The 27,002-nt window shown below is 46.6% G+C and overlaps 3 protein-coding genes across 3 annotated transcripts; 2 read left to right on the plus strand and 1 right to left on the minus strand.

Moving 5' to 3' along the window:
- Positions 1-1,004: 1,004 nt before the first annotated feature.
- LOC134015026 (rasGAP-activating-like protein 1) lies at positions 1,005-15,702 on the minus strand. Its single transcript, XM_062454299.1, has 20 exons — positions 15,497-15,702; positions 15,115-15,171; positions 14,091-14,204; positions 13,751-13,812; positions 12,603-12,732; positions 11,418-11,499; positions 11,178-11,318; positions 10,953-11,044; positions 10,164-10,281; positions 9,647-9,800; positions 8,539-8,603; positions 8,339-8,451; positions 7,471-7,663; positions 7,165-7,302; positions 6,334-6,478; positions 5,393-5,565; positions 4,202-4,339; positions 3,934-4,069; positions 3,657-3,777; positions 1,005-3,387 (listed from the first exon to the last, which is right to left on the minus strand). The coding sequence occupies exons 1-20, from the start codon at positions 15,559-15,561 to the stop codon at positions 3,192-3,194; spliced, it is 2,433 nt and encodes an 810-aa protein (XP_062310283.1). The 5' UTR covers positions 15,562-15,702; the 3' UTR covers positions 1,005-3,191.
- A 436-nt stretch (positions 15,703-16,138) lies between these two features.
- Positions 16,139-17,971, plus strand: dgcr6 (DiGeorge syndrome critical region gene 6). Its single transcript, XM_062454302.1, has 5 exons — positions 16,139-16,391; positions 16,511-16,671; positions 16,834-16,934; positions 17,025-17,165; positions 17,492-17,971. Exons 1-5 carry the CDS (start codon positions 16,282-16,284, stop codon positions 17,570-17,572), a joined length of 594 nt encoding a protein of 197 aa, XP_062310286.1. The 5' UTR covers positions 16,139-16,281; the 3' UTR covers positions 17,573-17,971.
- Positions 17,972-18,096: 125 nt separating this feature from the next.
- slc7a4 (solute carrier family 7 member 4) lies at positions 18,097-25,382 on the plus strand. Its single transcript, XM_062454300.1, has 5 exons — positions 18,097-18,209; positions 19,136-20,207; positions 20,413-21,119; positions 21,767-21,875; positions 22,785-25,382. Exons 2-5 carry the CDS (start codon positions 19,226-19,228, stop codon positions 22,994-22,996), a joined length of 2,010 nt encoding a protein of 669 aa, XP_062310284.1. The 5' UTR covers positions 18,097-18,209; positions 19,136-19,225; the 3' UTR covers positions 22,997-25,382.
- The last annotated feature ends 1,620 nt before the right edge of the window (positions 25,383-27,002 follow it).

The raw sequence follows: 27,002 nt of genomic DNA on the forward strand, positions 1-27,002 counted from the left end.
ATTAGCATTTTAATAAGGTTAGGAAGTAAAACTGCTGCGCAACACATTTGACTCGTTTTCTTAAATATTCGTCTAATATCAAAGGAACGGACCCGTGCCTCTCAGGGACACTCTGAATGGATCATATTTAACATGATTTATCTGGTCAGAGTCCTAAGGGATGTTCAGGTTTGTTCATGGAGCTCATATTAGTTTTCAGTGGCGAGAGGGAAACTCAGAGGAGGCTAGGATGGAAGGGCCTATTCTGCAATGTGGCACGACTATAATGAGATCCCAAGTCTTTTGAATAAGTCGTCTTTGACCACACACAGCCAGGGCTTCCATTTCACCTCCAGTCTTTCATGGAGATGGACTGAAATAGGAGGGAATGATCCTCAACTGACTCTTTAACTCCAGTTACTGTATCCCTTGTCTGGCTGCCTGAGCTGAATAGTTTATCCATCGTCTAATCATGAACACAAAAGCAAAAGCAAAATGACACAGGTGTTTAGAGTTCAATAAGGTTCACAGTGATATTGATTATGGAACAATCCACTCTGAACATGCAGTCAGTTTCTGCCAGCAATACAAAATAGAGGCTCATTTTCAAAATTACAGCTTTCTTTCATGAAATAACAAGGTCACAATCAACAATCAATTTTGCTTCAGATAGTCATTTACCTCTTAGTTCCACCGCCCGCCGGCAGGCTGTTGAATTGTTAAGTACTAAACTATGAAATGCACAAAATATATTTTTAAATTGGTACACATGCCATCAGTGGAAAGCTATGATCATTGTGATTCTATTTATATAAACCGTTTCAAGATCGAGTCGCAACAGCAGGTACAATCAATGTCTTTGTCCGACCACCAACATGTCAACAAACCGAAAGAAAACAGAGATGACTCACCCAGTTACAGTTGTCCAGTTTCCAAAGGTCCAAACGATCCAATCAAGTCAAATATATACACCAAAAGGACTCTTGTTGCATCATTCTAAAGTGGTGGCCTTTTGCGCTGTAGTCATCCATGTAAACTATGTTCTAACTTAAGTTCAGATGTAAACATCCCTGACGTCTCGGTCTCAAAATGTCCACTGCACTCTGACCTTTGGATTGACACCTCATTTGACCCAATAGGAGCTGTCCTGTCCAAAGCCTTCAACAGCCATCCAGTACCTCGTCAGAAGAAGAAGCCCCCCAACCAACCCTAACTTCGGAGTGTCACCTTTCAAAAGAGACCACAAGCACTCATGTACTCCAAATTGTTCAAGAACATGCTTTCAATTTACTTTGGGTATGCCTTGTTTAGGATTGTTTGTTTGTCGATTGCAGCTGAGGTAAACAATACGCTGAAACAAAATGAAAAGTAAAGGCAAAAAATCGCACTGTTGGAAACACATTTGAATATAATAACTTGTTACAACTTTAAATTTCTATTACAACTCTAAGTTCATTAAAGCGTCATTCCACACAGAAAAATTGTATATTTTTAAATACAGTATGTTCTAAGAAACATCTTGTAAAACATCACGTCAACTATAAAATATGTATCCTGTAGACTTGAGAAGAGAAGGGTTTGACATGGCAGAAAAGGCATTTTGGCAACTTCTCCCTCATCGTCTAGGCAATAGCAATGGCACACACATCCCAAAGCACTGAGCTCACAAACCAGTCCTCACCTGCAATGGGGCTGATGTTCATCTAATACAGCTCTAAACATTCCACCAATAATAGTTAGATACTGGAGGGAAGGAGTCAATAAATCAAATGTTGCCATTTCAAAATTTTAAAAAGCAACTAAAACAACAGCTAGCTGGTGTTAATAATCATGGATATTCTCAATAAATGTATTATTTCCTTTTACTGCACAAAGTACAATGAATAAAATAATGGCAGCAATCACATCTCAGTCAAATGCTGATGTCTCAACAATTTCAGATACAAACCTGAGAGCAAATGCTTACTGAACATGACATTACCTAAAAATATTACATTGCTGCAAAGTCACAGATATCTCTCTTAATATTTCCCACTTCACAACAGTCAACAGAGCAGTAGCACCGCACAGAAGCTTTGTCAAATGCTCTCAAATCTCAGGTGCCCATGGCAACAACAGCAACAATTTTTTTCCCCTAATAAATACAAGCCTTAAGTAGAGGCATCATATAATGGAATGTCAGCCACTTTTTTAAAAGCATTTACTTACGCTTTTCAGAGGCTATACCACTGTGAAAATTATATCAAACCTCTGATAATCTCCTTGCTACATTTTTGCTGTTGTGGCGAATACATATATATAAAATTAGATGAGTAGAAAATATCGATAAAAGCAATTTCAAAATAGCATACATTCAGGTAGAGTGCACTAAAAGCAGATTGCATAATCATCCTCCAATAAGGTCCTGTACAACACTTGAGAATACCAAAAGCTTTTTCACATTTCACAATGATTGATGCAGGGCATGCATTACATTCCTCGACAGCTGACAGAATCACAGGGATGACACGAAACCTCCTCAACCACAATCTGTCCCTGCGTCAGGCTCACTTTGCGCCCTGACTAGTCAAAGTTCCAACTGCCAAAACTAGCCTTTGCTATGTTAGGGCGTAATTTCTGACACTGTGTGTGTGTCTGTGTGTGTGTGTGTGTGTGTGTGGGGGGGGGGGGGGGGCGACTGTGAAAAACCCCAGTCAAAGAGTGGCATTGTTAGGGCGTAATTTCTGACACTGTGTGTGTGTGTGTGTGTGTGTGTCTGTGTGTGTGTGTGTCTGTGTGTGTGTCTGTGTGTGTGTGTGTGTCTGTGTGTGTGTGTGTGTGTGTGTGTGTGTCTGTGTGTGTGTGTGTGTGTGTCTGTGTGTGTGTCTGTGTGTCTGTGTGTGTGTGTGTGTGTGTCTGTGTGTGTGTGTGTGTGTGTGTGTCTGTGTGTGTGTGTGTCTGTGTGTGTGTGTGTGTGTGGGGGGGGGGGGGGGGGCCCAGTCAAAGAGTGGCATTGTTAGGGCGTGTAGCCATTGTCCAACGTTCATAAAGAATTCATCTCTGGAGGAGGTCATTCATGCTGAAACCATGGCAGGGGTGGAGCAGTCCAGAGGGCCTTCTGCGGTCCCTTTACTCTCCAGTACAGGAGTCCTTTACCTGACCTCCCCTGAGGCTGGGGTGGGATGGTGCCCAGGCTCTATCCCCCCAAGGCTGACTCCTGGGGCATCCCCACTTCAGGGGGTCAGGATTAGGCTAGAGTCCTCCTCCTTCTCCCGGCGCTGGAAGGTGGTGTGGGCCTGCTCCAGATCCAGGATCACCCCCAGCAGCCTGGCAGCAGCGGCCTGGCTGGGCCTGAGGACCTGCCCACTGCACTCTGCTCCATCCTCCTCTAGGGGGGCTTGGCTGGCCGGGATCTCAAGGTACTGTTTTCTGAAATCACAGCAACATGTACATCACTATCAAATAAATTACTGACTTGCTATCAGCTAAGATGATTCATTATTGTTTTGTATAAACATGATCAACTAAATGGTGTGTATTGAGCAAGTGTTGACAGTCAACGTTCTGTTTACGAAGCAGAATCAGCAGTATCCTCTTGGAACGTGCTGCAATGTAGACCCCTTGTGGCTGTTGAAAGAACTGCGCCGTGTCAACGGTTGTTTATCACAGCCTCCCAGCCAGGAAGGAACCAAGCTGACCTGAGCTTGTCTCGGCCCTGCAGCAGCTGTTTGTAGATGGTCTGGGCCTCCGCGTCAGGGTCCAGAGGGTCGCTCCAGTCCCCCAGAGTCACTGCAGAGTGGGTGCGACTGCAACCTAAAGCTGGGCCACGAGGAGAGGCGAGGTTGGAAGGGGGCCACGGCTGTGGCAGGTAGACTACTGTTTACAGGTGTGTGCTTTTAGACACATACAGGTGTGAGCTGTGCGATCTGTGGAGGCATGTGATTGGGTGAGACCAGGAGGAGAGCAGGAAGTTACCGGCCCGGTCCGTCTGGAGGCAGCAGGTCCACTTGCCGCTGCGGTGCGCCCCCGGGTGGAAGGAGGGTAGCATGCGCTCGTTGTAGATGCTGGCCTTCCTGATGGCCGACAGCCACTGGTTCAGCTCATTCACGTTCTGCGCGCAAAAAACGACAGGTCAGAGAAGGGAACGACCGCCGCAGGCCCGAAACGGGGTTTCTGACGACGGGGAAGTACTGTCAGTGACTGTGCGGTGCCTTTGTGCTCGGGGCGTGGTCAGCGACTGTACCTTGCACTGGATGTACATGGGGTGCAGCTGGGCGTCGTTGTCCTGGGTGACGACCTGCATCACGTTCTGCTGCTGGAAGGCGTTCTCGTCCACCCTCTCCACGGCAACCACGCGCTGGATGGGGATGGAGGAGCGCACCTGCAACACACGCAGCACGGCTCAATTCTCCATCGCCTCGCAATGCTCCATTAGGATTTCTGAAAACTGGAGAGTGATTTGGTGTAGTGTCTCCTTTCCGGAAACGCCAACGTCATCACATCTCTCCTGTTGTCTGAAATCTTAAGGAGCACAGCACCAATGCTGATGTGCGACAGTGTTTGTGCAAAGGACAGGCCTGAGAGAGGAGCTGAGGAGAAGCATGAGGGCAGGTGGAGGAAACATGGTGGCAAAGCTGCTTTAATGTGTAAATCAGCCTCTTCTGTCGGAGGCCCGTTCGGCCCGTGGAGCTGACGCACAGCGAGAGGGGCGAGGAGGGCCAGGGATATTGTCCACTGTCTGATTTGCAATGTTAGCATGAATATCCACTGCTTTCAATTAACCTGGCCTTTATTCCTAGAATACAAAGGAAGGAGCCAGCTCAAAGAGACAGCCTCTCACCGCCTTGGCTCCCTTCCTCATCTCCCTCTCTCTCTCTCTCTCTCTCTCTCTCTCTCTCTCTCTCTCTCTCTCTCTCTGTCTGTCTGTCTGTCTGTCTGTCTGTCTGTCTCTCTCTCTCTGTCTCTCTCTCACTGTCTCTCTCACTGTCTCTCTCTCTCTGTCTACTTCTGGGCTCTGGGACCTGGTGGTGGCAATTAATTTCCTGAGGCTATACTCTCTCTCCCTCTTTCTCTCTCTTTGTCTCTCTGTCTCCCTCTGTCTCTCTCTCTCTCTCTCTCTCTCTCTCTCTCTCTCTCTCTCACGCGTATTATCTGGACTAGCATCACATGATAATAACCTCTCCTCTAATGATGTTTTCACATGGTGTGAAATACAAATAAATTAGACTGAGAGATGATTAAAATGCTTCCTCTTTTCACGAGGCAGGATGACGATCAAACACTCTTTGAAGGCAGCGCAGGAACCAGTTCTTCATCAGAGCGCATAACGCCTGCTGATAATGAGTCCCAGTCAGGGGGATGCAGAGCTCTAAGCTCGTCACGTCGGTCTCTCTCTGTGACACCAGGGCGGGAAGGAATCGTCACGAGTCCCCACCTGCCAGTCGGGAGTCTTGGCGTAGGACAGGGTCTCGCTGGTCAGCCAGAAGTAGCGCTTCTTGAAGGCGAAGCGAGAGAGGAGCTGAGGGCCCTCGGCCTTGTGCTTCTGCAGGAAGCCCTCCTTCACCGTGACCGAGGGCAGGAACACGGCTCTCTGGGGAGCCTCGGACACTGCGGAGAAGGACGAGAGAGAAGGAAAACAAAGGGGGTCCACTCCCCCCCCCCCCCCCGAGGACGATCAGGCAAACGCATGGGGGGGAAGTGTCCTTTTCGTTCGTGTGAACACAAGGTGGAGCCATAACGGTGTTGTTGTCGGGAGTAAACTTGGTCGTGGAGCCGTTTTACTATGTCCTCCTCACGTCCCCCTCTCACAGTGGGCTGTGCCTGGGTGTCTTATCCCCCTGATCATGTTCTGACCACCTACACACCGATGGAACATGGAGTCCAATGCTGCGTGCAAATCCCTCTGAAGAGCATTAAATGTCAAACTGGCCTTTGAGTGGGGGAACCAGTCTGTGAGATGACATATGGAGATTAGAACCTGATATGTCAGAGGGATAATATGTATGGCAACAACAGGCCAGGTGACACGTGACGATAGGACATAGTGGGTGATGGGTGTGACGGGAAGGGGGTGGCAGGGGACACACTCCAACGGCCAGCCAACTCGTACCCGTAGCCCCCACTATCGGCTCCCAGCTGGCTATGAATATTTCACCAGAAGGCCATTGTTCCAACTGATTCCAGTAATGACTGGGACCTGCCACACTGGCACCTGGTTAGCACCTGGATAGTTAGGAGCCCAGCCAAGCTGCACTGTTTAGCACCAGTAGGTAGACTGATAAAGAGGGGGGTATCACTGGTATCAATGGTCACTGTTAGCTTGCTTTCAACAGGGGTCTTGAGAATAAACACAAGATGACCAAGATTCCCTCTTACCGCTGTCGTGGTCGATGTCGATGAGCTTGTCCAGGAAGTCTTTCACCGAGGCCACGCTGCAAAGAATGATGGGATGGAGGGGTGCCATCCACTGCTCCTTGCCATGACCCAGCTGGATGCCCAGGTTCCCCACACTCTGCACAGCCTGACAGACATGCACAGGCACGTTCACGCTCTCTCTGTGCACACGAGTTCCTGACACAACACAGACCCCATTCCCTGCACTGACAGGTGCTTAACCTCACGGTAAATGAAGGTATAATTCATTTCCGCGCGCGCTTTCGGTATCTGGACGCTCAGACTGTCAGTCACGAGCGCTCTCTTGCTCTATCTCTATTTCTTTGTCTGTCTGTCTGTCTGTCTCTCTCTCTCTCTCTCTCTCTCTCTCTCTCTCTCTCTCTCTCTCTCTCTCTCTCTCTCTCTCTCTCTATCTCTATCTATCTCTCTCTCTGTGTGTCTCTGTGTGAGCTCAAACAGGCCCCCGCGGCAGGCTAGCTCCCTCTTTGTCCTGCCCACACCTGGCCCTGGGTGCAGAGGAAGCCCCTCTCCCTACTCCCCTGTGATGCTCCGCTTTGAACCACAGCCTGGCCATGCGCACGGGCACCAGAGGTAAAAATAGACTGTTCTCTGTGAAGGACCCATGGCAACAGGACTTCAGCACCATGGACAGCAACAGTCAGCTCCACAAAGCTGGATTACTGGCTGTTGAACCATGTGTCCTTACACAGACCGGTAAAAAACAGGGTATGCACACACACACATGCACACACACCCTCCCTGGTCACAAACACAGAAACTTGTGTGTGTCGGCGCGCGTGTGTGTGTGCGTACCTTGGCCAACAGTAACAGTGTCCTGCTAGTGCGAGTGTCCGCGTGTTGGTCCCTCAGGTGGAAGAGTTTGGGCGTGAGAATGGCGGGGGCAAAGAAACGCAGGAAGAAGAAGCCGCTGATGGCCAGATATTTCACATCCTGAAGGAGAGGGGAAACACAAAGACAGCGTGAGACAGAGAAGCAATCAACCCGCTGATTCTGCAGCGCTGATTGTGATTATGAAACCGTTCCTCCAGCACTCATGCCCGTCTCTGATTCAGCCTCCGAGCCCTTGACCTCTGCCCTCTGACTGTGGGGGAGGCTCACCTCGTTCCGCGGCTCGGGGAACTGCTCCTCCACCCTCTTGTGGAGCTGCTTGAAGGCCACCCTCATGACCGGGGGACACTGAGCCACGGAGCTGACGATGGACTCAACGATGTTGGCCAGGTATCCCTGCAGCATCTCCACGCTGCTCTCGCGCACCTCCGCCTCCGACACCGCCCCTTTGAAGGAGATCCGCCTTAAGGAGAAACAAAAGGAGAAGAGAATCTCATCATCGTGAACATGTAGGAGGCCCTCGGATCTTTGAACAAAGCTAGTAATTCCCCCTTGGGATTATGGGTTTCAGGCTCCTGGAGGCGATGTGTGAGAATACTGGAGAATCTTAAGCACTGCAATGCTCCTTTTCTGGGTGGCTCAATGCAAGGACATGCCGTGTCACTGGACATATATATATATTTGATGAATCCTTTGACATGCGTTGGTGGTGCGGCGATCGGCAGGTGTGGTCTAGGGAGACGTGCGATCAGCCAGATAACAGGTCAAGTCTAGGCAGGCACAGACACAGTTGTGGGGGCCGGATCCTAGAAATATCTCCATGTCACATATAGACATCCCAGGGGGTTCCTCTAGTTGCCAAGCAACAATCTTCTCCCCCATTTTTACGTTTCTTTTTCATCTCTTGGTGTTGATGTCGTCTCTCTGACTCACACAAAACTGCAGTGTAAAGTCTTCTAGAATGGTCTCATTAGTGTTCTCTTTGATGACTGGGTTGTCTTATGATGCACATTTGATCCCTAGGGAGGCATGGTTGTGGTTAAGCTGTGGTAAATGACCTGAGAGGAGGGATTCAGGAGACAATGTATGCTGGGAAACATAATATTATCGAATTTTTTGACAACCATAGTTAATCTACCTGGTTCTGTTTAGGTCGATCTTACACGGGTCCAGTTCGATGTACTTCTTGTCGTCGAAGATGCGGTTGATGATGGGCTTCAACACCTCGTGCAGGTACAGCATCCCCACTGCCTGCAAGGAGCACAGCGAGCTGTCGTCTGCGATGCTTCCAGTGGAAGAGGAGAGCATGCGAATACACTCAGGGAAACGGCGGGTTACCTTCATAAACTGCTCCATGGCTTTGGATGCCAGGGAGTTGGAACGAAACAGGGTGTTTGGATCCGCTGAAAGGAGGGGGTGAAAGATGAGGTGAAAAAGAACGTTTTAAAGAACGTTACTCGTCTTCACCAAGAGAGAGAAGAGACAGCAGGTGAACCAGGGCAGCAGTATGTCAGTACTAATGTTAGTATTCCAATAACTAATGTTCGTTTTTAACTGACACTATGCTGTTCTTCTGTGACCCTGTGTACAACCCAGCTACCGTAATCCTTTTATAGGAAAACACTGATATAACCACGGCGATATGACCTTCTTGTTGGGGTTGTCGACTGTGAGTGGATACATGAAGGGACTAGGGGACTAAAACCATGAATACAGTAAAGGACAAACACTACATAACTCAAAGTGTCTTCTGAACACTGTCAACTGTAGCTCTGTCTTGTGTTTCTACTTGGTCTGTGTGGCCTGCTTTAATGCCTTGCTGCTCCCCAGTGTCTATTTTGATCTTGTGATCAACCAGCTCCTGTTTGGATCGTGTGGAGTTGCTATGGAAACTTAGGCACTTTGCTTGTTATCTCAAACCACACGAACAAACACCACAGACAACAGAACTACCTATGAATTAGTTCGGGGAGGGGGTGGTGGTGGGGGTGAGGGGGAAGGGGGGGGGGGTACCAAAACATAATTGATGAACACAGAACTTGTGAAATGACTGGTAGAGTGAATAATTGGCGGACGTCGGATAAATATAGTGCCTGAGGGCGGTCGGCACCCACACAGGCAAGGACGGCAGCCTTTAGAAAACAAGCGTCAAGTCAGAGTTAAATACCAGCAACGCTTAGCTGAAGCCTCTGGGGAGCACTGGGGAGCTGCAGCAGGTGATCTCTCAGCGCTCTCCTTCACTCTGACTAACACACAAGCTGTGTGTGTGCGAGTGTGTGTGTGGGTGTGCGTCCGTGTGCATACAAGCGTTTCAAAGAGTTTCAGTGACAATTATCCAGTCTCATCTAGATCACTAAAAAAAGACTTCCTTTTCTAAAGCAACGCAAGCCTTTTTCTTAGCTTTGCTAAGCCGTACACTGTAACTGTCTTAGTCAGCATGTCTTACAGGTGTGGTTGACCTCGCGAGTGTTGAGGTAGTCCAGGAAGGGCACCACCAGCCCCTGGCCCAGGTAGATCTTCACCAGAGTCATGGCCACATCCTGCCTGCTCTCCACCGTGGTCACTTCCTCCAGCATGGTCAGAGGACTGTGGTCCTCCACCTGCAGACGTGTGGCAGAAACAGGTGAAGAGGAAACAGGGAGCAGCGATGTGAAGCAGACACAGGAAGTGAACACGGGAAGTCTGATCCTGAGGGCGCACATTGTAAGAAACACAGCCCTGCACCAATGCTTAGAAATGAAATTGCATGTAGTGTCAGTCAAATCATACTTTGCCATTTAACGAACGACAGATCAACAATAACCATTAGACTCAGAAGCACAGTGTAGCTTGTGTAGGAGACATTGAGTGGGCAGTTTTGTGCTGGTCTTCCAAGTAGGATTCAAACACATACAAGACATGACAGCAGATCCACACCACCTCTCTCAGCTTTAGTGCATCCCGGAGCAGGGATACCCGCTTACCTCCGCAGGGGAGATCACTGACTCTACCAGCAGGTCCAGCAGAGGCTGGTAGTACAGGGAGGGCAGGATCCTGTCCTCCACTAGGCGAACCTTCAGACGCAGAGCTCCCAGCTTGCCTCTGAGTCGTGGACACACACACACAGACACACAAACACACACAAACACAAAGACACGTACACACACACAGGTCAGGTACACACACACACACACAGGTCAGGTACACACACACACACACACACACACACAGGTCAGGTACAGGCCCCAGTGCTTGTGTCGAGGGCTTGACGTTTGGCCCTCTCGGTGCTGTGCCCTCACTGCATGGGGCCAGAGTAGCTCCACACCACACAGAGACACGTTGAGTGTGATGTGAGCCAAGCCCACGCTGTCGTTGCGCTCCCCCCCCCCCCCCCCCCCCCCGGCCCTATTGCAGACATCTGAGCTCCTCTCTGACTGTATAGCCTCATCTCCTACATAAACACCATCCTGAAGCTATGAGTCACTCGCTAATGAACCTCTGTGTACAGATCCTCATCCACGCAGAGCCAGGGCTGCTATCACGGCTTCTAACTAATCAGTTTGTGCGGATGCGCTGTAAGTTCAAGCCTTGCTAAACTGTGCAGCTCTGGAGTGGGAGAACAGATGAAGGCTTGCAACCCCCTCAGGCAAGAAAGAAGGGAAAGGAGGAGAAGGAAGAGGAGGTCTTTTGTCCTTTTCTTCAATTTTCCCTTTTTTTGTGTCGTTTCTTTTCTATGTCTTTCAGACACAAACACGTCGACGCATTGTCCTTACCCGGCATCGTCGTCGTGGTTTCCCAGGGGCAGCAGGCGAAACCAACCCTGCAGCAAAGGTGTCTTATGCAGACACGCAAGAGGGATTTCCACCTGTTTGGGGGGGGGGGGGGGGGGGACAATATCCAACTGAGACCAGAACCTCAGAGCCTGTGAGTCCGACAAGCAATGCTGACACACATTTTGCGCGGGGGGAAAGATTAGGAACAAATAACAGAGTGGTCACCTTGCCCAGGAAGTCGTTCTTCCCCACCATGTCCCAGTCCCAGACCTCCAGAGTGACCATCCCTCCCTCGGTCAGCTCCTCCGTTTCCAGCTCCAGCTCCAGCGTCTCCCCCCAGTGTGGGAACCGGGTCTTCTTGATGATCTTCATAAACACAAACAGACACAGACGAAACCTTCACATGAGCAGAGTATGTATCGTCGTAAGAATGTGTCACTTTCGACATTGTGTCGAGCTACTCACAGAGGTCTCGGCGCTGTGGTTGTTGAAGAGGATTCTGGCAAAGGGGTCAGAGGTGCCGGAGATATCTCGTGGAGCCAGGTCTCTGTGGGGTCACACACAAACCAGACATGTCTTGGAACCAAGATAAGCTCTGGCTATATCTTATACTGCAGTTTTTTTTCCTCAGTCACATTTACACAAGTAGTTAATTTATTTCCCATGCTTTTACCCCAATTCTCCATCGGACTGAAGATGAATTTGAGCCAGTCTTTTTGAGCAGACTGGAGAATATTCCCTGACTGACAGGCTCATTAGCACCAAGCCAGGGAGTGAGAGGGAGGACAGACCAGGCCGCAGATGGGGGAGTGTGCGAGGTGAGACAGTGAAAATGACTCAGTAAAGAGCTGTCATCATGGGCAGGAGGCCTGCAGGCCATGGTGACGTCACTGCCCCCATCCACTGGGACCAGTTCTGTCACAGAGACCCACGCTACGGTGACATAGCACAGACAAGGCCTTACCATAGTGGTCTTAAAGACATTATGCCTCAAATCCTGTTCTCGAGATCACTGTTTTCAATCCAAACTATGAAAGAGAAAGTTGCTACGCCACAAAGTCAAGATTGTTTGAAGCGGTTCATTGTCTTCTTATCTCACAAAATGCACAACATAACTGGTGGGACTGTGTTCAGCATCTTAGGAGTGAAATCGCCCTGGATCCCCTAAACTTATGGCATTGTTGAGAGCGGGCCAAATCTGGTTGGAGGCCCTCTTCAAGACGGTCTGAACACTGTTGATTCAAACCCCACAGAAGCAGTCAGGTTGGAAGGCTGCTATGCTCTCAGAGCAACGAGGAGTGTTTCCGATGGCCGCTTTGCAAACCTGCTCTCTGCCTCTCGTTCCTTAATGGCTTTCCGTGGCACTTTTCGCCGTAAATTAGCTTAGCTTCTCCAAGTCCGCTCCCTGCAATTCGGCGCAGTCTGCTGGCGTGGACATCTGTTTACTTTACAACTCAAGGCCACAACAATCACACATCGACTGGCGAGCATTGTGACATGTGCTGATTCAATTACAAAACCCACAATCTATCACTCAGCGGAGAAGCATTCTCTCGCTTAATCAGATACGCTCTCCGTGGTTGCGACAGTTCTCCGGCTCCATGAAAGCATCGATCAATACAGTTGAATCAATGCAGTGATGTCCTTTACCTGGCCTCTATAAAGTGACAACGCAGGCCTATCCTCTGGGCATCTTTCAGCAGCTCTAGACCCAGGTGGATCTCCCCCTGGACTTCCTCATCAGGGTCCACCCTAATCAGGTTCATCCAGCTGTCCAGGCCTGCTCACATAGAAGGAGACACACACAAACAGCCTTGAAACAGCAAAGTTTATAGTTCAGAAAGATACGAGGAGGTTGAAAGGTGATTTGTTTTTTTCAACCAACGCAGAAGTTTCCCATGTTCGTATGAGGGACTGGTTGACTCAGTGGCACTGGCAACATGTTGCAGTGAATCACAGTGCCAGGGCTGCCAACTTTTAAAAAAACCTTGGAGTGAGATTTGGTCCTCCACTGAGATTTGGTCCCATCCCCAACCCCCCCCCCCCCAACCCCCCCCACCCCAACCCCCCCACCCCCCAACCCCCCCCCCCCAACCTCCCCCCCCCCCAACCTCCCCCCCCCCCCCCCCCGCCCCGAGACAAGCTTTTACTGGTGTTCGCGCGTCTGTGTTCCTTCACTCAGTGTACCTGCGCTTCGTCCATTACTGTTTACAACGTTAGCAGTACTACTTGGTTGCCGTTGCCTTCTCAGTGTGAGAAATACAATGTGTGGCGTGAGAGCGTGTGAACTGGTTGAAATGCGTGTGTCTCACGGCCAATGCGTGAGAGTTGGCAGCCCTGCAGTGCTGAACACAGAAGGCCTGGTCAGTTTGTTACTGGGAGAAAGCAACTGCTGTGAGACACAAAGTATCACATAGGTTGTTTGGCTTGTGTGCTGTTAAAAGCACACGCATAAAACACCAACATTATTTGAACACTGCAGAGTTTATGGATATGAAATCCAGTCTACATGACAAGCATCTTCGAGTGTAGCCATGCTGAAAGAAAAGTAAACATGGGGATTTACTATGAGGGAAAATTTAAAACAACAACTTTTCAATCACTGTGACCTACGGTGCCCTGAGAAACATTTCTTAGGGGTCATGGGAATCTGCTGGTCTGGTCACCTTTTAGTCTCCTAAACCAAACCCTTGACTTACCCCCTTTCATATGCCACCCACAGTACAGTCGTCAACATATGGGAAATATGGGAGTGATTTGTACATTGCAAAATCCATGTTGGTGGTAATCTGTCATACCTTTAGCGTGTGATCCGACGGCCTCTTTGCTGAGAGATATCTTCCCAATGACATCATCATGGCTGCAAGAGAGAGAGAGAGAGAGAGAGAGAGAGAGAGAGAGAGAGAGAGAGAGAGAGAGAGAGAGAGAGAGAGAGAGAGAGAGAGAGAGAGAGAGAGAGAGAGAGAGAGAGAGAGAGAGAGAGAGAGAGAGAGATTCAGATTGATTTATCTGCCTCGTGATGCTTGTTTACTTGCTCGGTTTCTTTCTCACAAAACATTTCAACATGTCTCTTTGCACTCCTAAACACGTTCTCTACCTCACAGGTGAAATCACCCTGACCGAGGAGGGTGGTCTTACCCAATCGTATCTTCATCCATGACGTAGAAGGAGAGTGTGTGGAACCCCATTGGCAGGTGGAGTGTGTACTCTTCACCCCAGAAAGGGTTGAGGTTCTTCCACACGGTAGCTGTCCTGTGAAGGGTCGAATGTGTACCGTTGTGAAGGTCCACCTAATCCTCAAACAGATGCTGATGTCCTATTCACAACAATACCCCAGTGGTTTGTATATTCACATGGTGAATATTTTAATGTGAAGGAGTGGGCTTTGTGTTGAACACAGTAAAGGAATACTATGGTGGTTTTCAACCATTGGGCAGATTACTTGTGATATCAGAATAAGAAGAACTGACAACCTAAACCCCTTTCAAGAGGATGGCATACAGATTATGAGGCTAATAGATTCCAGTTAGTTTTTGCGGGGTGACAAATCTGGAGGTTGACACAAACCATTAACTTTTTATGGCGGGGGCGAATCACCAAACAATAATGTCTATCAAGAAAACAAACAGATTACACTTGTTATGTGGAGTGGTGCTCAGCTTGAACATCACCCCCTACTATGTACCAGGCTTTCATTATTTTCCCTGCCAAGAACGGGAGCTCCCTGCAATAATTTATGCCCCCTCTCCATGGTTACCTGCGGGTGTCTTAAAGGCCAGTCCTGTATCAGGTTTATGGTGCTTAAGGTTCTCATACTGTGATCATCGCTACCGTGGTTACCTACACACCAGCATGGCTTGCCTCGTTGCAAGACTGGGGAGAACAACAGTCACAACAGCTAACTCTCTCCTCATAAATCAGCATAAAAAGACAGTGATCTCACTGATCAAAATGGATTCTATTGTATGAAGTAAATGTTATAATTATGACTTAAAAACAAGTAGCAGCACTGAAAGACAAACCATACTCAATGCATATCAGTCAGAGAACAAATGATCATGATACAGTGTTTCACTACAGTGCCTGTCACATACTGTCAAAGCATTTACATAACAATTCTAGCGTGTTATAGTCCAGTGTGATGAATGATGGTCATACGCACCTGGCCACAACTTCATTGTCAACTTTCACAATGCAGTATGGGTCACTGGTCCCCGATCTTAAAAAGATGAAATCACAACAAAATTGTCTCAGTTTTTCTCTAAATTACAAAACCACATGTAAAGGTTTTACATGTAGTTATGGACTTAGAGCCTATGCATGCCAAAACTCCTGAAAACAGTCTCATAAAAATGAAATCAACCAAATATAGAAATGTATAAAAACGGTTAGGCTATACGAATCAGTTGTCATTTACAGCTCTGTGCCTCTTAGGCTGCATGTGATCTGATGTGCAACACTAGGCTAGATCTCACAGAAATATCTTGTAATCTTTATAATTAATAGAGAGGAGCAAGTCTGTGGTTTATGTCAATTATACTTACACGTCTTTGGCTGACAGGTTTCTGCCCTCTACAATACGAAAATATAGAGAAGTATTTTTGGCCATTTTTTAAAGAGGATGATATGTTTCCAATTCCTTTCAGCTGTACATCCGCGATCCTTACAACAGTACCCTCCTCAGCTTGAGTTGTTCTCATCTCTGGCACCTTCAGCGCGTCAGGACGCGTAGTGCAGCCTACCCATAAAATAGGCTACGTAGCCGACTGTGTTAGACTCATCATTCACTGGTCTTGGTGGTTATCAATCTATGTGATTCTAATGGCTTACATCCACATTGGGCGTAAAAATAAGTTTGGCAGTGACAAAATCCTATTTTTGAAGATAATCCAATTTCGGTTAATTTATAAATCAGTTAACAGAATGTAATAATGAATCTAGGCTACTTGTCTTGATCTCTTACGGGTCAAACTATATTTACCTATATCGACCAGTAAGCTTTTATTGTTTATTATGAAAGTAAAACTGTACGCAACAGCTGCTCACCATGTAACACGGCCAACTAAAATAAACAGCGGGTGATATATTGGAAGTGGACGCCATCTGGTGGCGATATTCTGCTGGATGGTGAAAAAAACAATTGATGATGATTACGGACAGGCATCTTTAAGACAGCTAGTTTCATTGTTTAGGGTCCTCTGGTGCATCGTGTGCGACGCTACGACACAGATGCGACCAGTACAGAAATACATATTTTGAGTTATCCGTGCTGCTTTTGCGTCAACTATAAATATGTAACTACCGCATAGGCTACCTATATATTGTAGACATGGACGGTTATCCCGGCGTCTATGACGAACAGACTGACTCTACAAAGCAACAAGAGAGACATTACTTCTTACTATCTGAACTGCAAACTCTTGTTAAAGATTTACCGAGGTGTGTATCTAGAGCTATCAAATGTAAAACGTTAGCTACCAGCATTGACAATGCTATTGTAGTAAAAAATCAACGCCAAGTACTGAACCTGCAAATGTATGTCCTTTTTTCACGTCTAGCTCATTCCAACAACGCCTGTCTTACACCACACTGAGTGACCTAGCTCTAGCTCTGATAGATGGAACAGTCTATGAGATAGTACAGGGACTCCTGGATATCCAGCACCTGACAGAGAGGAATCTGTACAACCAGAGACAGAAGATCCACGGGGAGCATCGCGGTATGTCTGTGTCACCTGCACGGTCCTGTTTAAAGATGTCTTTACTGGTGGTCAGCCGGTTTGGCTCGTTTATAGGCTATTGTGATGCAACGCAATCCACTTTCTTCAAAGACCAACGAAACCCATGTAAACTTGTGAACCTGTGTTTTCTATTGGGCTTAGCTCTGAAGCAAGATCTGGCACGTAAACATAAAGAGGCTCTGCAGGTTTGCAAGTCTCACAACATGGCTGTTCTGAAAGCAAATCAACTAGGGGAAACAGAGGTATGGAATTGACAACCATGAATGTGCTGAAGATTCAAAGGAAGCTTCATACAATTTCAATATGCTCTCAATGTCCTTTGTTTCCATCAGGCTCTAGATATTCGAGTTCGAGAGGAGCAAAGGATGATGGATGAAAAGATTGTAGCTGAGATGGATCAGAAGGTGATAGACCAGCAGAACACACTGGAGAAGGCTGGTGTCCCTGGTTTCTACATTACAACAAACCCTCAGGTGAATGTCCATGATACTGCCTAAGACTTAGGCTCTAAGTGATGGTGCCATGCAATTGTGCTAATATATCTCAGCACCAGTTCCATTCAGGCTAGGCAATGAATTTCTGTCATATCAAAAGCTAGTTTAAAACTAGTTTAAGATAGGCAGCCGAGCTACAAAACTGTACTGCTCCTCACAACAGACGTTTCCCAGCATCTGGATGATCAGATATTGGGAGGGGACTGCAGTTTGGACAAACGTCCAGCAGGTGGCGATGGGCATGTTCAAACTGTAATGGCTCCAAGGTTTTATGTTTCCTTCCGTGTTTCCTTTCCTTCTTTCAGGAGCTAACAATGCAGATGAACCTGCTGGAGCTGATCCTGAAACTTCAACAGAAAGAGTCACAGTCAGGAAGTGTATCCTGAGGCCTGGGGATGACAGTAATAAAGCACTTTAGACCCCTCGCCCGTGAGGTCATGAGCTCTGTCCTGTTCTGGGTTTCACCTCCTGGGAGGGTAGCCTGGTTCTCATGGGGGGTATGGTACCCGACAGCCACGAACAGAAGCAGCATTGTGTCATGAATCATGATGTTTAAAGGTTATCATCATCATTCTTAAGGCTGGTTCCTGCTGATTCATGTAACATATTGTAGCTCACAGAAGTATGCTGTGCAAGTAGTACAGATTGTTCATGTTGTTGTTGGTTTGTTTTGGGTGACCAATGCTTCATAAGCAATACGTCCATCTTTGAGATCATGAACTTAATTTAATTGTCAACATTGGAAGCATCTGGTTTCATTCAATAAAATTATTTGTTTTAAGGCGTTTGTGTGAATGCTGAATACGTGTAAACGACCATTCTAACGCGTTTAAATATTAGATGTCCAATCTTGCTTTGATCCCATAGTAATAAGGTAGCGGATTAAATGTTACTGTATCTTTAAGAAGAGAGATCTCTACGAGCCCAGCTCACCATCCGAACCTTACCTTCCCTGTTAGTCGATGCAATAGAAGCGATACCAAGAGGCCCTGAAATACTTATCGGCGCTATCAAATAATAAAGGTAAAATAGTGAATGCAGTTGCGTTGTCATGTGATAATATTTAAGTTTTTGTTTTAATTGCTCGGGCTCTAATAGTCTGATAAGAGTTGGGTTTTTTTTCATTATAGTCTATGAATGTAAAATTAAACACCTTGCTTTCCATGGTAGAATTAGATTCGGAAAACTGTGAAATACATACACGAATACATAGTAATTAACTGCATTGGTCAACAATATAAATGTATTATTTTCCATTTTGTTTTAAATAATTAATGTAACAATTTAGTAAACCGACGCATTCAGTTTTTGTGCAAAAGCTTCATCATTTGACTGCAAACGGCGAAACAGACGCGAAGGTGTTTGGATAAATGGGTCAGGTCACTTTGTTGAAATATAAATTTGTGATATAAAATTCTAGCATTACGTAATTTTTATTCGAATCACTGAGGCATCATAAAGTCGCCATATGGCCACCGTGCGCAGTCATCTCGATCCTGCATCCAGGAGAGAGATTCGGCTTGTCCTACTGAGGAGGGGCGTATAGGAAGCAATTGGCACCGCAGCGAGAGGCGTTCAACCTGGACTTTACATGTTTGTTGCGCATTTTCTAGGCTTTTTTTGGATAAACTTAATAATATGACAGGCTGAACTGATTGTACTCAACGCATGATCATAACGTAGTTTCCTTATCAGTGTTTTAAATTATACCATAGTAACAAAATACCTGGTTGATATATCGAATATAATTACCGTAATTAAAAATAAATATACGGAAACAAACAGTTCATTTGCCAACATTCCAACAGGATCCCTCAAAGTGTCTACAGATGTGACGTTTCCATGTGTAGTGTAGCTAGCCCGTGTAGGCTACCTCTTACTTGTTCAAGCTGTCAACATCCCTCAAGCAGTTTTGAAAGCATAATATATATTTTCAATTCCTGTCCCAGGTCCATTCAACAGAGAGAGTATGGATCCAGTTTGAGAGTCTCAAACCCTTCCTGTCCAGTGGCTGTGTGTGAGAGTGTAACTCCGTAGCCATGGCAGCCTGTACACGTGGCTGTGCGCCCGCGGTGCGTCTCTGCCAGAAGCTGAACCGACTCAAGACGCTTGACGATGACATGATGTCGACCTCCTTGAAGCGCTGCCTCTCCACTGTGGACCTGGCCATGCTGGGGGTTGGGGGCATGGTGGGCTCTGGGCTGTACGTCCTGACGGGCACAGTGGCCAAGGATACGGCCGGCCCCGCTGTGGTCCTCTCCTTCCTCATCGCGGGGTTTGCCTCCCTATTGGCTGCCTTCTGCTATGCGGAGTTCGGAGCCCGCGTCCCTAAAACGGGCTCGGCCTACATGTTCACCTACGTCTCTGTGGGAGAGATTTGGGCCTTTCTCATTGGCTGGAACGTGATCCTGGAGTATATGATTGGTGGCGCCGCAGTAGCCCGGGCGTGGAGCGGATACCTGGACTCGATGTTCAATCACACCATCCAGAACTTCACAGAAACACACATCTTGAGGTGGGAAGTGCCCTTCCTCGCACACTACCCTGACCTGCTGGCCGCGGGGATCCTGGTGATAGCCACCTTCTTCATATCCTTCGGAGTACAAGTTTCCTCATGGCTCAACCACATCTTCTCCACTGTCAGTATGGTCGTGATAGTCTTCATCCTCGTGTTTGGCTTTATGCTGGCTGAACCGGCCAACTGGAGCCAGAAGGAGGGAGGCTTCGCCCCGTTTGGCGTGTCTGGGGTGATGGCAGGCACCGCCACTTGTTTCTATGCGTTTGTGGGCTTCGACGTGATCGCGGCCTCCAGTGAGGAAGCCAGGAATCCCCAGAAGGCCATTCCCATAGCAACAGCCATCTCCTTAGGCATGGCAGCCACAGCCTACATCCTGGTTTCCACCGTGCTCACGCTTATGGTGCCCTGGCACACCCTCGACCCCAACTCTGCCCTCTCCGACGCCTTTTTCCGCCGTGGGTACGCCTGGGCCGGTTACATTGTGGCAATTGGTTCCATATGTGGTGAGTGTCAGGCATCCTTTTTTCTGCATCAGGATTAGAAATACAACAGAAATGTTATGTTTTCAAAACTCAAACATAGAAGTTTGTTAAAGTCATGCCTTAGCACTTCCATATATAAGCATGCATATCGATTTTGTGTGAGTTACTTGTCAATAGGATCAAACTTTCCTGTGATAATCACAAAACCCTCTATTTCCCTCCTCAGCCATGAACACAGTTCTGCTCAGCAACCTCTTCTCCCTCCCAAGGATTGTGTATGCCATGGCGGAGGATGGCCTCTTCTTCTCCTTCTTCTCCAGGGTCAACCCTCTAACCAAAGTCCCTGTCAACGCAATCCTAGTGTCCGGTATCCTAATGGCCACTATGGCTCTGATCTTTGACCTGGAAGCCCTGGTTCAGTTCCTGTCCATCGGAACTCTATTGGCTTACACTTTTGTCGCAGCCAGTATTATTGTGCTACGCTTCCAGCCAGAGAAAACTAGCTCCAAATCCAACTCCTCCACCTCCCCCAACCCCAACTCAGAGCCCTCCCCCGCTGCCTCGGAGTCCCAGAACATCGCACCGGACAGCGGGGAGCTGAAGGAGTACGAGTCCTTCTCCGACAAGCTCCAGCTGGTGGAGATGCAGAAGACCCACGAGCGGCGTGGGCCGGGCCAGCTGAAGGGCCTCTGGGAGCCCTACCTGGGCAGGGTGCTGGGGGACTATGAGCCAGGGGAGGTGGTGGCCTTCTCAGTGCTGGGTCTGATGGTGAGCTCATTGTCCCTCTCATCTGTGGTCGTATTTGGGAACAACCAGCTGAACCTACCAGTCTGGGTGTTTATCCTGCTTCTGGTCGTGTTCTCCTCCGCGTACCTTCTCAGCCTTGCCCTCATATGGGCCCACGAACCTCAATCTAACACCAAAACCTTCCAGGTGAGCTGTTCATTTACTATGGAAGACATGTCTGAAAAACCAGTCAGTCCACAATGATAAAAATCAGTCTTCAAGCTTGAGTACCTATCATCTACTATCAATAACCTTTGTTTGAGTTTGTCATGTGCATAAGATAACAACAACCATTCACGGAAGCAAGGATCGTAAAAGTCAAACTGGGTTATTAGTTACATGATGCAGCCCTGAAGAAGAGCAAAACACCCACAGTGTGTTCTTCCTATTGCAAGTGGATATCCCAGGCAGTCCTGATCCTTCCGATCTCTTTATCAGTGTCCTTCACAGCCCGAGAGAGTCTTCCCTCGGATACAGTTGTCCGCCTGAACACCCAGTAGGCAGACAGCCACGTTAACAACCTGCTCTGAGTCACAGCAGACACTCACTCTCGTGCTTGGTCATCCCCAAACACTAAACGAAAGCTGTAGCGGTGACTCACATCAGGAAGGCAGAAGTTACTGTTTGCTCAAGCAGGACCTGTTTCCCCCACCTGGCAACAGCTTAGAGTAGTATTACATCTTGTCATACAGCCAATCTGTTTAACTGCGACAGATCGTAGATGTTAAATGGTGGAGGGTTGTAATTGGGTACTTGTTTCAGTTCAGGATTAGTCATCGCCGTCCTCTTTCTAGGTTCCCCTGGTCCCGTTCGTCCCTGGTGCCAGCATCCTCGTGAATATTTTCCTGATGTTGAAGCTCAGCCCACACACCTGGATTCGCTTCGTGGTTTGGCTGGCTGCAGGTGAGATGGCTGCCAACAGCCGCCTTTTCAGATCCAATTGTACAGCATCACTCAACACATGACTCGCAAACCACATTATGCAGTCATTCAAAAAGGACTTTGGCCATGTGGCTCTTGTACTTAATGGCCTTCCCGGTTAAACAAACAGCAGCGATAGGTAGTGGTTTTCATGTAGTTGAACAACCAACCATAAATGACAGAGTACCGCAAACAGAGATCTTGTATGAAAGGTTGTCTGATATTTGTAAGTAGAGTGATTGAATGGTTGAGTAGAGTAGAGTAGAGTAGAGTGAATCGTTGTCTGATATTTACAGTCTGTCTTGACACGGCATCATGGCTGAAAAAAAGATGATAGGAATCTAAAGCTGAAAGGAAATTGTTAGCCGACACCTTATTTAACAGACCTTGCAGCCACGATGACAGTGCGTTAATTGGCTGAAGAGTTCTCTGTCAGCAAAGAGGATCAGCTTGGAAACATGATAAGCTCTGTGAGCTCAGCTCACGCATGGACCAGTAAACCCTTTAAACACACCTGTCTTCCTGCAGAGTTAACTGGAATGATGACCCGACAGGGGCTGGACTCAGCACATCAGTTTAAGACAGTAACAAAAGACATGTCCAAGATGTTCAATTCATTAATGGCTAATTAATTTGGATTCTGAAACAAAACATGCAGTATATTATAGTAAGGCATTCAAGCTTTTATCCTAAATGACACACGAGGGGGGGGGGGGGGGGGACTTCATCTTCTTCTGCGGTCACATTCTCTACCACTGATCTATACCGACCCCCTTATATACACCCCTATACATAAGAGGTTTTTCTATTTGTGAGTGTTGTTTGCAAGCATAAGCCATCCGTTTACCAACATACTCACCATATATCCATTTATCCATTGCCCCACCCCAGGTCTGTTGGTGTACTTTGGCTATGGGATCTGGCACAGCAAGGAGGGGTTGAGGGAACTGCAGCCCAAAGATATGGCGGCCAGGTACGTGGTCCTGCCCAGCGGCAGCCTGGTAGAGACAGTGCAGTCTGTCCAGCCAGAGGGACAAGCAGACGGCCAACGCCCCGCCTCGTCCCCGGGCTCCTCCGCCGACGAGCAGCACTCCAAGAGATGATTATGGGGACATTATGGGGGCCGGTGGTCCGCTCCGGGAATCCCACTCCTGCACATAAACGTGTATACAGTCTGTTACTGTTTTCACAGCTCACTTCCTGCTCAAACCATGTGACTGGCCTGATTTCATGTGTACTACCCCCCAAGGCTCTGTGTCTTTGCGTCATTAGACATATCACAGGATGGATCTCTCTCTTTAGCGCTTTCTCCCTCGCTCATATATTAAAATCTTTGAATATGGGAACATAGTGAGCTTTATTGCTGTCCAGCACTACACAGCACAGTGCAAGTGGGAACCAAAGTTACGTTGCCCAGTCCTACAAAATCAACCTTTACTCATCCTACATACAGTAGGTCCTTGTTTGAACTTACCTCACATCTTTGTTTATTATTGTGGCATGAAGTCCATAGAGTTGGTCATGTACATATGTGTTTTTTTCTTTTTTGACGCATGTTTCTGTCTAATTCTAAGCTCTGGTAAATCTGATTCTGATACATCGCTCATCCATGCACAAACATGTTAGCAGAACCTTCTGTCTCAGTTTCTTCCTGTATTCTCACACACTCACACCCGCCCTCCCTCCTAAAGCATTTTTCATGCCCGGGGAGAGACGAGGCTCCGCCGGAGGGTCATGTGGATCCTCTTATACCGCCTCAGACCCCTTCTGTCTCCAGCTTGTTCCCACCATGGAACTTCAGTACTTAGTTCCCAAAGTCTCTGATGGCTGCTCACCTGAAAAACACATGTATCCAAATTTGGTTGTGCTTTGTTGGTTTCTTATTTATTTTACTTATTGAAATACTTATGTAACTTTTTTTGCCCTATAAATGTCAATGCTGTTCACAGAGGTTTGCCTTGGATAAACAAACACAGCAGTGTTTATCAGAATAAGGGGTGAACGCACCTTTAAGTTTTGACCCAACTGGATTCGTTGACCCCAATCCCATGACCTGACTTCTCTTATGACCCTGTTCTCTTTGGAGTTTTGTGATTGTGTGAACAAAGAACAGAACCCCCTTCCCTGCCGCTCTGCTAGTATATGGGATTAGATGGATTATATAACCTTTCTTGAGTAAAAAGCACATGGATTGTTTGAGATTATTGTATTCTCCGTCCTATAGATATTTGGCAGAACGTCTATAAATTGTTTGCTGCATTTTTTAAAGCCAGCACAAAAATACTGCACATATTTTAACAGGGTGTTGTTGGTAGCCGTGGTTACATATCGTATAGACAAACAGGGATTAGTTGTTTTGTCAGACTATGCTTGCAATGGGATGTGCAGTAATCCCAGATTTGCTGCAGTCCCTGCAGCTGCCTCACAGTTTGACCTAGATTACACACAGGCACATTGAAGAACACCACTCTCACTCACAGTGCTGGACTATACTGTTCCAGAGAGCACTATCAACCTCTGTTCCTCGCCTCTCTCGGTGCTGACACATCAGAAGGCATCCTAAATAATCCCTGTATGATGTCATTACATTCCCAAGAACGATGTTTTACTACAGGAAAAGTACAGAAATTTGCTGTACTTTGCCTGTTTGGTCACTGTAGGGGATTGCAGTACAGTATAGTTGTTATGACAGTGCTCTTATAACACTGCCTTGATGTGATAAGCCTATATATATATATATATATATCACAATTCTGAGAATTTATCAATCTCGGGATCTGAGTTTGGGAACAGTACATAATTGTGAAGAATAAGCATGAGCCTTTACCTGCCAACGTCAACACCAACTTTCTGTAGCTCACTTCAGTCTTGTACCTCCAAAAGCCTAATTATTTAATCTTAGATCATATTTATTTGTCATTATGTGTTCATTTGTGTTGGCACTGTGTCTATATATAACAGTAACCAATGGCCTTAAAGATGTTTTAATCAATAATGAATGATTCCCAAAGCTTAATCTAAATGATTTGACTTTTATTGTAGAAAAATAAAAATCATTTTCATATTCACTTGCAAGATATCACAGTAAACAGTGACCGATTGAAACATTCAGATACAAAATCTTTTAAATAACGGAATGTAGGTGGGTTCTTTGATGTTATTAGCACCAAAAAAGATTCTGTGGAATTTTGGTACAACTTTGCACACTGTTTAAAAGCTGTTTAATACATGCCCATGTTGTTGGGTGTCCAACATTTGTATTTTTTTCAGCCGGGTCAAGTGTTGTTGACACCGGTGCTTGAAGCAAGCTATACATTTTTTCACCTCATTTCAGTCTGAATTACTGTATCTGTAATGTGTGCCTGTAAGCACAGTGGGCTAGGTTTTCTTACCTTTGAGTAGTGTATCATTAAAGCACATGTCTTTTCATTGTAAAAGGCCCAAGAGGCACTTGTGTTATTTAGTGAAAAATAAATGTTTTGAAGCAGTTATCTGACTATTTAATTATGGGACTTTATGAACAAGCTTATACTGCATTTGATATCTGCAGTACTTCATGTTATCCATTTCCACACCACCTCAACACTGAATAATTTTGTCAAGCCTAAATCAAGCATGCAATTCACAAAGCATTACTGAGGAATTTGACTGGGAAAATTACATGCTTGACCAGTGACACAGCTGGGATATAATGAGCTCAAATGAGAGATTAACACTCAGGTCTACAGAGATGATACGTTCACTTATCTTATTACTCCCTTGGCCCCTAAAGGAGGGATTTGGATGTTAGTTTTAGTGAATATGCCATTTAAAAGTTAATTCCTGTGTGTATCAGTTTTGCCTCCCTGAAATCCTGAGTGGGACTTAATTGATGAAGAGTCATCAAGTATTATACCCTTTATGACTGTAAATGAACGGTGTATATGATATATTTTACATTCCGCCCGAATAAGTTCCACGGGCACACTAATAGTACATTTTAAAGTACATTAAAAAAAACACAGTGAACAATTTAATTGAACAAAGTGCATCCTGTTTGCATACTCATTCATGGGAAGAGTTTGGACCAGCATTGGAGGCAGTCGACGCAACGACTGCACTTATCACCTTGAACTTTGCCATGGGAACCCCCCTCCCTCTTCACAGTGCTCTGTAAACGATTGGACGTCCGTGGTCGTGGCATTGTCTGTGTGCAGCATTCAAGCCGGTAGACGACCAAACTGGCTCAGTTAGGAATAAGATAAACATGCTTAACTGCCACTATGATTTCCATATTGTAGAGAATGGTTCAGCTTTACCAGTTCTATGCTTTGCACAGTACATGTATGATCCCTTTTAAAATAAACAAACCCTCTTAGTAATCACCATCATTGATGAACATATGCTGTGCCCAATGTATTATTCATGAGTTTTAATTATTGATGTGTTTTAATGATTCTGTTTGCCATGGCTCATGGTAAGGACTAAGTACTCACTTAATTTTTCAAGATCCTCTGTCTTCCACACTAGGTATAGAACATTATATTACAGATAAAGCTTGCTTATCCACACAGGGAAATGTATTTTAATAACCTCACATGGTCAGCCCAGTGTGTTGTGCCTTCTCTTCACGAGATTCTTCATGAGATTGACTCTCCTTTAGCATCCCCCTGTGGACCAGATTGAAATGGCGACTCATGTGGTTTCATACAGTGGCCCTGAAGTGCAAAACACACCCCGAATATGAGTGCATCCCCCAAATGAAAACACTCCCCCCAAATACGAGTCAACTCCCCCCAAATAGGATGACTTGCTCAGCTCCCCCAATACAAAGACACACTCCCCCAAATGGAAAACGACATTACATTAACTCAAAAGCACATTACATTAACTCAAACCGGAGTAACTAACAGGGAATAAGAAATGATGGACAGAAGACAGCAGGACAGTGCACCAGGACAGTTGTTTGGCTATCAAAGCATGCAGCAAGTACTTATGCAAAAGTATAAATTGCGTGTTAAACGTAAAAATCGATAGCCAAACTATCCTGGTCTACGCAACTCGTGTCATTATGGCATTTCGGACTTCTGTCGTGGACGATTAGTTTTTTCTTCAGAAAAATACCATCTG

Source organism: Osmerus eperlanus, chromosome 28, assembly GCF_963692335.1.
Source record: "Osmerus eperlanus chromosome 28, fOsmEpe2.1, whole genome shotgun sequence".
In the NCBI taxonomy this organism is placed as follows: domain Eukaryota; kingdom Metazoa; phylum Chordata; class Actinopteri; order Osmeriformes; family Osmeridae; genus Osmerus; species Osmerus eperlanus.

Bases quoted from the DNA above. Each gene is read 5' to 3' on its own strand.
- LOC134015026 (XM_062454299.1), bottom strand. From the start codon at position 15,561: ATGGCCAAAAATACTTCTCTATATTTTCGTATTGTAGAGGGCAGAAAC. The intron at 11,319-11,417 runs GTGAGTAGCTCG...GTGTTTATGAAG, and splicing joins ACCACAGCGCCGAGACCTCT to ATCATCAAGAAGACCCGGTT. The intron at 5,566-6,333 runs GTAAGAGGGAAT...CCTTCTCCGCAG, and splicing joins CGACATCGACCACGACAGCG to TGTCCGAGGCTCCCCAGAGA.
- dgcr6 (XM_062454302.1), top strand. From the start codon at position 16,282: ATGGACGGTTATCCCGGCGTCTATGACGAACAGACTGACTCTACAAAG. The intron at 16,392-16,510 runs GTGTGTATCTAG...TTTCACGTCTAG, and splicing joins CTTGTTAAAGATTTACCGAG to CTCATTCCAACAACGCCTGT. The intron at 17,166-17,491 runs GTGAATGTCCAT...TCCTTCTTTCAG, and splicing joins ACATTACAACAAACCCTCAG to GAGCTAACAATGCAGATGAA.
- slc7a4 (XM_062454300.1), top strand. From the start codon at position 19,226: ATGGCAGCCTGTACACGTGGCTGTGCGCCCGCGGTGCGTCTCTGCCAG. The intron at 21,120-21,766 runs GTGAGCTGTTCA...TCCTCTTTCTAG, and splicing joins CTAACACCAAAACCTTCCAG to GTTCCCCTGGTCCCGTTCGT. The intron at 21,876-22,784 runs GTGAGATGGCTG...GCCCCACCCCAG, and splicing joins CGTGGTTTGGCTGGCTGCAG to GTCTGTTGGTGTACTTTGGC.